The sequence below is a fragment of the Aspergillus sydowii genome, assembly GCF_001890705.1.
Source record: "Aspergillus sydowii CBS 593.65 unplaced genomic scaffold ASPSYscaffold_1, whole genome shotgun sequence".
Classification (NCBI taxonomy): domain Eukaryota; kingdom Fungi; phylum Ascomycota; class Eurotiomycetes; order Eurotiales; family Aspergillaceae; genus Aspergillus; species Aspergillus sydowii.
In genome coordinates, this window is record NW_024467859.1 from 3,855,689 (window position 1) to 3,868,877 (window position 13,189).

At 53.2% G+C, this 13,189-nt stretch overlaps 4 protein-coding genes across 4 annotated transcripts; 3 read left to right on the forward strand and 1 right to left on the reverse strand.

The window, feature by feature from the left end:
- Nucleotides 1-211: 211 nt before the first annotated feature.
- On the forward strand, nt 212-1,065 carry ASPSYDRAFT_343181 (uncharacterized protein). The gene has a single exon (XM_040845227.1). It carries the CDS (start codon nt 486-488, stop codon nt 1,011-1,013), a length of 528 nt encoding a protein of 175 aa, XP_040708539.1. The 5' UTR covers nt 212-485; the 3' UTR covers nt 1,014-1,065.
- Nucleotides 1,066-2,518: 1,453 nt separating this feature from the next.
- On the forward strand, nt 2,519-9,979 carry ags1 (alpha-1,3-glucan synthase Ags1; the record flags this gene model as incomplete). Its single annotated transcript, XM_040851398.1, has 4 exons — nt 2,519-3,048; nt 3,104-9,312; nt 9,366-9,879; nt 9,931-9,979. The coding sequence occupies 4 exons, from the start codon at nt 2,519-2,521 to the stop codon at nt 9,977-9,979; spliced, it is 7,302 nt and encodes a 2,433-aa protein (XP_040708540.1).
- A 156-nt stretch (nt 9,980-10,135) lies between these two features.
- ASPSYDRAFT_39486 (cupin domain-containing protein) lies at nt 10,136-11,105 on the reverse strand. The gene has a single exon (XM_040845908.1). The coding sequence runs from the start codon at nt 10,690-10,692 to the stop codon at nt 10,303-10,305; it is 390 nt and encodes a 129-aa protein (XP_040708541.1). The 5' UTR covers nt 10,693-11,105; the 3' UTR covers nt 10,136-10,302.
- Nucleotides 11,106-11,535: 430 nt separating this feature from the next.
- On the forward strand, nt 11,536-12,456 carry ASPSYDRAFT_39487 (uncharacterized protein). Its single transcript, XM_040845909.1, has 2 exons — nt 11,536-11,746; nt 11,811-12,456. The coding sequence occupies exons 1-2, from the start codon at nt 11,578-11,580 to the stop codon at nt 12,095-12,097; spliced, it is 456 nt and encodes a 151-aa protein (XP_040708542.1). The 5' UTR covers nt 11,536-11,577; the 3' UTR covers nt 12,098-12,456.
- Nucleotides 12,457-13,189: the final 733 nt, after the last annotated feature.

The window sequence follows — 13,189 nt, forward strand, 5'->3', positions numbered from 1 at the left end:
ACCAATAACTTAGATACGAAACGTTATTCGAGGACAAAATGAATAATGATAGGCATGGAGACCGCAAAGATGCCAGCGAAAAGAAGGAGTTGCCTAGAGAGTGAAATGGCAATGATAAGAGAATGACAGCCCAGAGACGGGCGAAAGCCAGATTAGAGTAAAGACTGGATAGAGCGCAGCAGGCTCAAAGACACAGAAAAGGAAAAGAAGGGGGCGAATTACTGGGGAAAGGTGTTCCTGGGAATGAAGAATAAACAGACAAAGATTGGGAGAAACCCCAGTCAGGGGCATCAACCCTAAGTTTGAGTGGCCATTGACATGTGCTCTTCGAAATCATACTACTACGACATCACACTAGAGTTGCCTCTACCACTGATTAATAGCAATATGGGCAATCTGCCCCGTTCCTGGCCGGCATAGGAGTTGCCACTGCCAGGGCAGGCTGCATGGTTCCGGCGGGGGACCCGTGCTAGCTCGCTGCTTCCATGAGAATGTCTGCAGACGCAACCCCACGCCGGGCACAGGAGCAGAACCTGAGAAGGCGTGTTGGCCGGCACTTCTCGACGGACCAAGACAAGAGTGTGGGCAGCTGGGGGGATCGACAAACAGGGCAGCCCGGCGTGTTCGGCTGTTCCTGGCAATGCTCTGCCGGTCCGCCGGACAGTCCACCGTTGGAAACCGGTTGTGGTCTTTGCATGTTCCACAGGAAACGGTTTTCCCTGCTGAACGGTGCCTCTTCGCCTGCCTGCAGAGCGGAGGGAAGAGTGGATGTGATGGTGATGCACTATTGGGCCACCGTCAGTGAGAGTGAGACATGGGTTAGTTATCTCATAGGTCTCAGCCAGAAGGCTCTTCCGTGGGACGCCTTGGATCTAACTGGGACCAGTATCCCTCGACAAGCTGCAGTTGGTCGACTGTTATCTGGTCTTTGCAATACTATTTCTCTCCAAAGGTTTCAGAAGAACCAACGGGCGTACTTGGCCGTATCGTTTCCTTACCGTACCAGGGTCTGACATTTCGATGTTTCTTTTTGCAAACCGGAGATCCACCCGGACCCACACCGACTGCTCTATTCGCTAGCTGGCCACGCTTAGCCCGAACAAGCGAGATCCAAATTAACCGGTGTTTCCAGTATTTGCAGAAACTGATAATGCCTCCAGCGCAGAGTTTTCGTTAGAGAGAGGAGATAAAGTAAAGATAACTAACAGAGGACAGCTCGTGTTGGCCATGGATCATATTCCCATCACACAGCCAGGAACGCCTGATTGGTCCAACCGGTAGGGCTCGCTTGGATCTGGATCAGAACCCACTGGCCAGTGACTGCATTGCATGAATCCACCGACAAACATGGATTGCTATGCCGAACACGAGTCTGCTTGGGAACTCACCGGAATTTAGTGGGCCGGACTGCTGGTATGGGAATTATTACACTGAGACATCTGTAGCACTTCCAGCTAGTGTGGCTGCCACCTAGCCATGCCACCACTGCGTCAGAGGCAGCCTGATGAGCCTGATTGCTATCATGATGAGCCCAGCGTTTCCGTACTGCGTCGGATAGCGTGTATTCAAAGGCTACTGAGAAGGCATCCCATGCGCCTTGAAGTTGGAATCATAGAAGCATATCACCCGGCACCAAGGAAAGAAGACGATCCAGGGTCGAGCCGCACTAGGCTGTGGGAATCCAGTCGTTCTGGAAATAGATCCGATTCTCTCGCAAGACAGACAAGACCCATCGCCCCGTCGGAGCCACTTACGGGCCTCTCCGCCGGACACTGATTGTAGGGCTCTATCTATTCGGCGCACGGCGGGTTGACTGCCGACTCCCCCGTTCGCCGGCTGTCGGTGTAACCACTTCGGTTCGAACAGCCTTTTTGACTTTGAATTGGATTCCTGTATTTTTTGACACACCTCGATAGTGGATCTCGGGCCCAATGGAAGTCATGCAAAAAAAAACTAGAGAAGAAAACTCGAGCAGAAACCAGTCCGGTACGGGGGCAGCAGCAGCTAGAGCCGAATGAATGGCCACTCACTGACGCCCATATAGTCATAGTAAGGTTCTGTGAGCTGGCAGGAAGGATTTGTCGAGATATCTCTCGTATTGCCCAAATGTTATTATTAGCAATAGTCCAGGTTCAGCGTCTCAGCTGCTCCACGAGGTCTTGATTCAATCTCCTTGGTCTTTAATCATAAGCCTCATTGCACCCCAACGCTGAAGTTTAGCCATCTTTGCATTTTCCCTCTCCAATTGCGTTATCTTTGTCATTCGCTTGTGTTTGCTGAGCTTTCGTTATCTCTTCGCTGCCCAGCCATCGTTCGCTTTTCGCTCTTGTCACTCGTTTTCACACGTTTACTGGTTTACGCTCGAGTCGCATCTGGACAGACAAATACTGAAATCACGCATTAATATCTGCAAGGAATAGATGCGTCTGGTATAAGCTCATATTACTTCTGGTCACACTGCGCTCCCAGAGTGCCAGACCCGCGCTGATCTGACCTGATCCGATCTACGATCGTCACGATGTGGAGGCTCTCCGTTGGGATCATCGCCCTGCTCGCATCAACAGCCTCGTGCTGGCCCTACGACGAAGCCCTCGTCGACTACAACATCAACGACAACAAGACCGCGACGAATCCCGCTGAATACTCGGGGACATGGCCGGACCATGAAGGGAAATACTTCCCGTCCCCAGACAACTGGCGGTTCCCGTTCTACACGCTGTTCATGGATCGGTTTGTTAATGGTGACCCAACGAATGATAATATAAACGGCAGCCAGTTTGAGCATGATCTCAACTCGAACCAGATGCGCCATGGTGGCGATGTTGTGGGACTCGTCGACACCTTGGACTATCTCCAGGGTATGGGCATCAAGGGCTTGTATCTTGCTGGTACGATCCTCATGAACCAGCCCTGGGGGGCTGATGGTTATTCGGCGCTTGATACGACTCTGCTGGACCAGCATTATGGGACTATTGCTGTATGGCGGAATGCCATCACTGAGATCCACAAACGTGGAATGTACGTCGTGTTTGACAATACGATTGCTACGTGAGTATCCAGCCGGCCCTTTGTAACTCAACAAGAGACTGACCACACTTTACAGAATGGGCGATCTTATCGGATTCGAAGGGCACCTGAACTCGTCGACACCATTCTCCGAGAAAGAGCATCGCGCACTGTGGAAGACTGACCGCCGCTATGTTGATTTCGATTTTGGAAATGAGTATAATGCGACCTGCGACTACCCTTTCTTCTGGAACGAGGACGGCAATCCTGTGAAACAGCACCTCCTCTCTGATCTTGTTGGATGCTATGACAGCGACTTCGACCAGTACGGTGATATTGAAGCCTTCGGTGTCTATCCTGACTGGCAACGTCAGCTCGCCAAGTTCGCGTCCGTCCAGGACCGTTTGAGGGAGTGGAATCCGTCCGTTCGAGAGCGTTTGATCCGTCACTCGTGCATGATCATTGCTTCCTTTGATATCGACGGTTTCCGGTATGACAAGGCGACTCAGGCTACGGTCGATGCACTGGCGGAGATGTCTATGGAATACCGCAAGTGCGCACGCGCAGTTGGGAAAGAGAACTTCTTCATCTCTGGTGAAATCACTGGCGGCAACACCTTCGGTTCAATCTATTTAGGTCGAGGTCGTGACGCCAACCAGTACGATAATTTGAAGGAGGAGATCGACGACCCCAAGATGCTAACCAACGAGTCTGTACCGCAGTACTTCCTGCGTGAGGCTGGCCTTGAGGCTATCGACGGTGCAGCATTCCACTACTCGACCTACCGCAGTATGACGCGCTTCCTGGGCATGGACGGTCGTCTTGATGCTGGATACGACGTGCCGGTAGACTGGATTGAAGCGTGGAATATTATGGTCGGCTCAAACGACCTGATTAACGCCAATACAGGCAAGTTTGACCCTAGGCATATGTACGGTGTCACCAACCAAGATGTCTTCCGCTGGCCTGCTATCAAATGGGGTGTTGAGAGACAGCTTCTTGGTAGCTTTATCACGACTCTGATGCTGCCGGGAATCCCCCTTCTTCTCTGGGGTGAAGAGCAGGCGTTCTATGTCCTGGATGCAACGGCATCTAACTACATCTATGGAAGACAGTCCATGTCTCCTGCAACGGCGTGGAGGACCCATGGGTGCTTCTCCCTCGACTCCACTCAATACTACCAGTGGCCCATCGAGGCTGGCCGTACAGCATGCCATAACGAGTCTGTCGCCTACGACCACCGCGACCCTTCTCACCCGGTACGCAACATCCTCAAGCACATGTACCAAATGCGCGAGCAGTTCCCGATCCTGAACGACGGCTACGAGATTATCGAGCTGTCCAAGCAAACACGACCCATCTACTACCCCGGGTCAAATGGCACAGAGACAGAGACTGGTATGTGGTCGGTGCAGCGCGGTCTTCATCCATCGCTGCAGGACTTTGGCTCGGCCAACAAGAACGAGTCTGTCTGGCTGGTCTACAACAATGTGAACAGGACCAAGCCGTACACTTTTGACTGCTCTAGTGATAATAACAAGAATGACACCCTTGTTGCGCCCTTTCCTGCGGGAACCCATGTCAAAAACTTGTTCTATCCTTACGATAACATGACCCTAGAGGCTAGTACCTTCAAGATGGAATACAACGGCTCTACCGAGTTCAAGGGCTGCTATCCGAAACTGACCATGGACCGGTATGAGTTCCGTGCATATGTGCCTGAGCGTCTGTGGAAGGGACCACGGCCTATGATCACGAAGTTCCGTGTCGGCGATGGCAATAACGGCCATGATGCACCGCTGAAGTCGACTGTCGCGCCCAATGCCGCTGAAACGGTCAGTCTGAAGCTGCAGTTCTCCGAGGAGATGGATTGCGATGCCATCACCCAAGGCATATCCTTCAACTCATCAACGGAAGCTGGAAAGCTGCCATCCATCGATGGAAATACAATCAGTTGCGGTGGGATTGATCCAGACTTTGGGACCATGGAGGTTACAGGCCAGCTCCCTGGTCTTTGGCAGTGGAGTGCTAATCTGACTGGCGTGTATAACGGTGTCCACAGAGTCACCGTCAACAACGTCAGCAACTCGGACAGCTCAGCAACTACAAATGCAGTGGACCACTTCCTTTTCCGTCTGGGACAGATCGACAACCCCATGGTCTTTAGCTCTGCCAACTACTCGAGCAGTCTGCTTCACCAGGACGACGACGGCGGCCTCTTCATCCAGCACCACGCCGCCGGTGCCGACAAGTACCGCTACTCCACCAACTGGGGAACCACGTTCTCGGACTGGTACTCGTACAAGGGCGGAAACGCTACAATCAAATCGCTCGAGTGGTCAGGAACGAAGAAGCAGGAATGGACGGGCCACCACGTCCGCGTCGAGTACTGGAGCCGCTGGACTGGTAGCAGTGACTACGTGCAAGAAGGCGACACCGGCTGGGACTATAAAGTACAGCGCCGCTGGCCGCATGCCTTCTTCAACGGACCCTACAATCAGTACGGCTACGATGCTGGTCTCGACAACGAGGTCAAGCAGGATACCGAGGACGGATACTGGAAGTACCACTTCACGTCCGAATGGCCGGCCGTCGGGCAGCTGAATATCTGGGGCATGAACCCAGACGGACAGCCGGATCAGAGCTATGTGCTGGGAGATGCCGATGGCGATAATGTGCTTGACCGCTTGCCGCCGTCGTCTCTCTCAGCGACTCTGCTGAATGTTACGGACCACCCGCCTTCGCCGTATCTCGCCTGGAAGCTCTATATCAACGACGCCACGATGGGCTACGTGAAGATCCCTGTGGGAAATCAGAACGTGCAGATCGCCATGTTCGTTCTCTTCTGGATCGTTCCCGTCCTGACTGGGTCGGCCTGTGTGTACATCTTCATGAAGTCGTTCTACAAGGTCAAGTTCAACCAGGTCGGTGTCTCGGAGACACACGCCATGATTCCACTGGCTCTGCGTCGCAAGATCAAGCAAGTGCGCTTTGGCAAGGGGGCCCAGGCTAACCCTCTCCTGCGTCTGGCCGAGAAGTCTGGCTTCATGCAAAGCACAACTGCCCTTGGAGCTGCTGCTGAAGGAAAACGCCGCACGGTGCTGATTGCAACCATGGAGTACGACATTGAGGACTGGGCCATCAAGATCAAGATCGGTGGTCTCGGTGTCATGGCCCAGTTGATGGGTAAAACTCTGGGCCACCAGGACCTGATCTGGGTTGTACCCTGTGTCGGTGGTGTTGACTACCCTGCCGACACCCCTGCTGAGCCCATGACGGTCACCATCCTGGGCAATGCGTACCAGGTCCAGGTCCAATATCACACTCTCAAGAACATCACATATGTCCTCCTCGACGCCCCCGTGTTCCGGCAACAGACAAAGTCCGAGCCCTACCCTGCGCGCATGGACGACCTCGACAGCGCCGTCTACTACTCTGCATGGAACCAGTGTATTGCGGAAGCCATCAAGCGATTCCCCATCGATATCTACCACATCAACGACTACCACGGCTCTCTCGCACCGCTTTACCTCCCCGAGTCTATCCCCGCCTGCCTTTCCCTCCACAACGCTGAATTCCAGGGTCTGTGGCCCATGCGCACGCAGAAGGAGAAGGAGGAGGTCTGCTCCGTCTTCAACCTAGACATCGATACAGTCCGCTCTTTCGTGCAGTTCGGCGAAGTGTTCAACCTCCTTCACGCAGGCGCCAGCTACCTCCGCGTCTACCAGCAGGGCTTCGGTGCAGTAGGCGTGTCCAAGAAGTATGGAAAGCGGTCCTATGCGCGGTACCCTATCTTCTGGGGTCTGCGCAAGGTCGGCAACCTGCCTAACCCTGATCCATCTGATGTTGGCGAGTGGACAAAGGAGTCTGTGACCAAGGACGAGGATATCAAGGTAGATCCGGACTTTGAGGCCAACCGTGGGGAGCTCAAGAGGCAGGCTCAGGAGTGGGCTGGGCTGGAGCAGAACCCTGATGCGGATCTCCTTGTGTTTGTTGGTCGTTGGTCCATGCAGAAGGGTGTCGATTTGATCGCAGATGTCATGCCTGCCGTTCTTGAAGCACGTCCTAACGTGCAGCTTATCTGTGTTGGTCCTGTTATCGATCTATATGGCCGCTTCGCTGCGTTGAAGCTTGACCGGATGATGAAGGTGTACCCTGGTCGAGTCTTTTCGCGCCCTGAATTCACTGCGCTGCCGCCTTATATCTTCTCTGGTGCGGAGTTTGCGCTGATTCCATCTCGTGACGAACCGTTTGGTCTTGTCGCTGTCGAGTTTGGCCGAAAGGGTGCACTGGGTATCGGTGCGCGTGTTGGTGGTCTGGGCCAGATGCCTGGATGGTGGTACACGGTCGAGTCGGTATCAACCTCTCATCTCCTGGTGCAGTTCAAGCTGGCCATCGAGGCAGCCCTGAGCTCCAAGACGGCCACTCGCGCCATGATGCGTGCTCGATCCGCTAAGCAGCGCTTCCCCGTGGCGCAGTGGGTGGAGGACCTGGAGATCCTGCAGTCCACTGCTATCCAGGTGCACAGCAAGGAGGTCGCCAAGGGCCATGGTCGACCAATGACCTCCTCTGGTCTGTCGACTCCCAGCGGAGTATTGACGCCTACTGCCCGTCCTACCAGCCCGTTGATGCCGCCATCTGTCCAGCATTCTCGAGAGAGCAGCTACTCGAACCTCAACCGCCTGAGCGACCTGAACGCAGTACAGAAGACGGTCTACAGCCCTGACCCCAATGCAAATGAAGGGCCGAAGCCCTCTGGTCTCCAGCGGTCGCTGTCTCTCGGTGTCCGGTCTGGTCCTGGCCATGCGTCTCGCCGTGGACGAGGTCGTAAGCCAACGGCAGAGAACATCCCCGAGGGCGACGAGGAGACCGTGCCACACACGGATGGAGAGGAGAGCGAGACGGACTCTGTTCTAAGCTACTACGGCGAGGACGAGTATACCCTTACCCCGGCCCAGATTGAAGAGAGTAGACGCGCGCAGGCAGCTCAACGACCTGGTGCGCGAGTTGTCTCGTCGCCTCGACGCAACAGCCAGGACTCACTGCATCCTCGATCTGCTATAGCCCCTGGCCCTCTATCACCGGGCACGCCACAGGCCGATCAGACTCTTCTGCCCCCGCCGAAGCCATTTGCCGAGAACCGGATGAGCAATGCGTCTGTTCTGTCGCTGGACTCCGTCGTTGGCAACAAGAAGGACTTTAAGCTGCAGAAGGTCGATCCCTTCTTCACAGACAGCAACGGCGAATTCTACAAGGACTTTGAGCGCCGGCTGGAGACCCTGAACGGATCGAACTCTGAGTCGCAATTCTGCATCGAAGAGTTCCTCATCAAGTCAGAGCGCAAGTGGTTTGACAGGTTCCGTGACGCCAGGCTGGGACGTATCAAGTCGCCCACTCCGTCAGTCTTCCGCGACAAGCACAATGCTTCGCCGCAGGACTCGCTCTATATTGACGATAACGCTTCAAGGCACAGCGGGCAGGGCTTCAATGGCAGTGACGAATCCGACGACGACGAATTCCTGCTGGGCAAGGACTACGTGCCGCCGACTGGACTGAAGAAATGGATGCAGATCAAGATCGGGGACTGGCCAGTCTACACCATCTTCCTGGCCCTGGGCCAGATCATCGCTGCCAACTCGTACCAGATCACTCTGCTCACCGGCGAGGTCGGTCAGACAGCAGAGAAGCTGTACGGCATTGCCACGACGTACGCCATCACGTCGGCCTGCTGGTGGCTTGTCTTCCGGTATTTCAAGTCCATCGTTTGTCTTTCCACCCCCTGGTTCCTGTACGGCATTGCGTTCCTGCTCATCGGGTCTGCGCACTGGGAAGCCGACGAGTTCACGCGCGGCTGGATCCAGAATGTTGGCAGTGGGTTCTACGCAGCAGCCTCGTCCAGTGGCTCCATCTTCTTCGCATTGAACTTTGGCGACGAGGGCGGCGCCCCTGTGAAGAAGTGGATCTTCCGCGCGTGTGTGATCCAGGGCATCCAGCAGGTGTATGTCATTGCGCTCTGGTTCTGGGGTTCGACACTGGCAAAGGCCTCTAACAACGGGCTCTTGACTGCTGAGACCCAACTCTCGAATACCTGGAAGATGACCGCCATCTGCTATCCCATCGCTATGTTGCTGTGGGCCATCGGGCTCCTCTTGATCTTCGGGCTTCCCAACTACTATCGTCAGACCCCTGGCAAGGTGCCCTCGTTCTACAAGTCGCTCTTCAAGCGCAAGGTCGTGCTCTGGAACTTTGTGGCCGTCATCTTGCAGAACTTCTTCCTCAGTGCGCCGTATGGCCGCAACTGGAGCTGTAAGTATATCTTTTATAACAACAAGAACATCCATGCTAACTTGTCTTCTTAGTCCTCTGGACCTCGATCCACGCGCACGCCTGGCAAATCGTGATCCTCTGCGTCGTCTTCTTCGGCATCATCTGGATCGCCTTCCTCTACCTCGTCAGCCAATTCTCCAAACAACACAGCTGGTTCCTCCCCGTCTTCGCCTGCGGCCTGGGCGCGCCCCGGTTTATCCAAATTTGGTGGGCCGTGTCGGGAATTGGCTACTTCCTCCCCTGGGCGGCTGGTGGCTACACCGGCGGGGCCCTTGTATCGCGCAGTCTCTGGCTGTGGCTCGGAGTGCTAGACTCCATCCAGGGCCTGGGCTTCGGAATCATCCTCCTCCAAACATTAACGCGCATGCACATGTGCTTCACCCTGATTGTCTCGCAGATTATTGGGTCCATTGCCACGATCTGTGCCAGGGCCTTTGGGCCGAATAATCTGGGCCCGGGTCCGATCTCGCCGGATGTCACCAAGGGGGCGGACGCGGTGGCTAATGCCTGGTTCTGGATTGCGCTGTTTTGCCAGTTGCTTGTTTGGTATGTCTTCTTTCTTTCTTTTTTACTCAGTTCATGGACTAACGTGCGCAGTGCCGGGTTCTTGCTCTTCTTCCGCAAGGAACAGCTCTCTAAGCCTTAGACTCGGTCGGGCGAACGATCCTTCTTATTTCATATAATGTCTGTACTTTAATTATATCCTGTATATAGATCATTGCTGGTGGGTATCCGGCTTGTTAACTAGCATTATTTAAGCATTATGTCTAATGAATGCATCCAGCACTGTATATTTCACCTTTTGTATGGCAGATTATTCTGCAGTCTACGCTAGACTGGTTAATCCTTTAAACTCGCCTCCCCGGTATGTTCAATAATGGCAGGTAAATTTCAGGGCAAGCTTCAGGAGCATATGTTGAGTGCGAACTATAACTGATTCTAAAACAGTTAATACATCGGCTATATCAATCATGCCCCCTGCATTTTCTTCGCCACTATCTCCTTATATTCCTCATCAATCTGGACCAGCACTGACGGGCCCTCTCCCTCCAGCGTCTCAGTGTCAAGCACAAAAGTGACGAAAAAGGCAGCCGGCTCGGTCTGGCTGGCATTGGCGCTGATGCGATGGTGACAGCCCGGCGCTTCGTACCAGGAACCACCTTGATCAATAACTCTCATGGGATCGTTGTTCATCTTGTTCAGGACGGCGCCGTAGACGACATAGGCAGAGACCGAGGCACCTCCGTGGCGATGAGGAGGTGTGGCGCCGTTCGGGGGATATTCGACGAGCATCCCGACGATGGTCTTTCCGGGACAGTTGACGAGTTTATACTGGTAGGCGAGAGTGGTTTTTGCCATAGGGCATCTAGTGGATCAGAGTGTGAGTTGCCTGGTCTGGTTGGTGGGTTTGGAGGACATACTCGGGGTTGTAGCTTGGCTTTTGCATTGTGACTGAACTATGGTGTTGACCTTATGGTTGAGAGTAGACAGTCTGAGGGATACGGGAATGATATATATATCGAGATATACTCAACGATCTCTCAACACGATCACGGTCGGGTAGTGCTGGTCATATTCGATAGCCTATCCGGGTGTCGGCACTGGGGCTGCAGATCTTAGACAGCCTTGGATTCATAGCATGAACATGGACCGGCTATTGAGCTTGAAGACACATACGAGAGTATTATATTAGCCTAGTCATTATATGCCTTTTTCCTTTTTTTAGGGCGAGACTATCTCGTGGATCCGACTTGGCTGTAGTCTGGATAGGGGCGGTCCAAGGACCGGCCAAAAGGCCCAACTGTACCAGAATAACCTGAACAGCCTTATTGTACCAGAAATAGCAGGCTGCCATGCATTTTCAGCCATTTATTCTTCCCCATTGTTGGCATTTGTCATGTCCACGAATTATTCGCCGCAAAGAAGGGGGCGGGTGCGTTTCCGATGACATCACCGGCGTGGTGAGCCGTGACTTCATAGTAACAAGTTTAAGCTCATTTTGCCTCCTCTCCTGTCCTGAGCTTGGTCGCTTGGTTGTGAATTAATCATAGACATGTCCCTTGGCCAGCCACAGCGCAAATCCGGTTAGGCATTCTTCAGTCATGGAACGGTGCGTTGTTGGCTGCCGGCCTGCGTCATGATTCCTGAGCGCCGGATATTATATATTATATATTATATTTATATCCACAGCTTTCCTTTGAACTAAACTCCTTTATTTCTCTACCAAACTTCTTCATCCCCAGAATGACTGTCATCTGGGGCCTCGGTCTCCATGAGATCCATTACAGCAAGTTCAAGTCCTCGTACATGTTCAACCGGGCCTACCACCTGCGCCGCACAAAAATGATCGTCTACCAGCTCGCTATGATCCTCTGCGTGTGTTCGGAATCCGTCGGAACTGCCGCTTTTTCAGGTTCGTCTTATCCAAACCTAGCCAGCCCATCGATCCAAGACTATGGACTAACCACCCCTTGCAGACTACCTCGACCAACAAAGCGAAGTCCAAGGCCAACACCCGGGCGTCAAAATCCACAATAACGGCTTCATCGGCGCCGCCTCGTATAATATCTTCGTTGGAATCGCGGTCGCGTTTATCTTCGGTGCGGCGTTCTTCTTCGATCTGTTCTGGCCCGAGCGTCATGAGTGTAAACATGTCCGTGTGTCGTGGAAGATCTCGGCGGTCGTTGTGACGGTTATGATGCTGAGTTCGGCTTTGGCTTTGACGGTATGTCATCTTATAAATTTTGGTGGTGTTAGATATTGATACTCGGGTATAGTGCATTGGGGCTCTGCATGATGCGACAGTAACGGGGACGGATCCAGACACTGCGCAGACCTTTAGGCTGGAAGCGACGAAGCAGCCTACTTATAGTATGTAATATCGCTACTATTATTTATGTCCATGGTCTAACGCTACTAGACTACCGCCATAACCCCAAAGTGGTTGCCGCTGTCGTTCTCGCCTGGCCGGGCTGGGTGTTTTGCGTTGTGAGGTACGTCTATCCAGACCAACTGTTACTGTAACGTGAACTAACTCATGTAGCACTATTGTCCTTTTCATGTCCCAGAAACACGACGATCAATTCGGTCCCAAGTCGAACTACGGTCGCTCCCTTGAGAGCGGGGATATCGCGGATAAAGAAGCAAGAGACAGTGCAGAGTCGGAATAGAACTCGACATTACGAGCTCATAATAATGTATAATAATTGTCCTCGCTTCAGCTGTATATACTCTTCGGTGATACCCTTTCGTTTGCATAGCAGCGATGTGGTACTGTTAGACAATATACCTTTGCTCTACTCCGTCAGCCTTAATATTGTCGGATCGTTTGCCGCTATTCCAGAAAGGGAAAGTCAACTAGGATGACTAACTCCTGCCGTTATATCCGCCAATTAGAGCGAGATCCGGCTCCCGGCGAGCCGCACGGCACTTCAAGGCCCACAGCAACCTCCGCCAATCAGTACCCGTCTCGTCTGACACTTGCCCGTTTGAGAAGCGTTGAACAAATTCCAATTCCATCAATTCCAATCCATTGAACGTCGAAGGCATCGCGAAGACGCCTGCAAGTAGAAGGTGCGTGTGTTTGCGTATTGTGTTTACGGAGTAGGTAAAACCTAATGTCTACTACCTGATCTTACCACGCGTGTATGTAGAATCCCAATCTCAGTCGGGGGCTTTTTTGATCCATCAACAATATACTCTCTTTGTCGTAAGTAGATCAAAGTATATAAGTCCCGTTCCGCTTGATGCTCCCAACATTTATGCCTGTGGAGGTCCAACGTAGGGATCAGGCGTCTTGAAAGGTTTGGATACAGCCAATAGCAACAAGGTCGGCTGCCGCTGCCGTAACGTCATG

What these genes read in the sequence shown, in the direction of transcription:
- ASPSYDRAFT_39486 (XM_040845908.1), bottom strand. Translation starts at nt 10,692, where the DNA reads ATGGCAAAAACCACTCTCGCCTACCAGTATAAACTCGTCAACTGTCCC.
- ASPSYDRAFT_343181 (XM_040845227.1), top strand. Translation starts at nt 486, where the DNA reads ATGAGAATGTCTGCAGACGCAACCCCACGCCGGGCACAGGAGCAGAAC.
- ASPSYDRAFT_39487 (XM_040845909.1), top strand. Translation starts at nt 11,578, where the DNA reads ATGACTGTCATCTGGGGCCTCGGTCTCCATGAGATCCATTACAGCAAG. An exon ending in CGGAACTGCCGCTTTTTCAG is followed by an intron (nt 11,747 to 11,810) that starts GTTCGTCTTATC and finishes CACCCCTTGCAG; the next exon opens with ACTACCTCGACCAACAAAGC.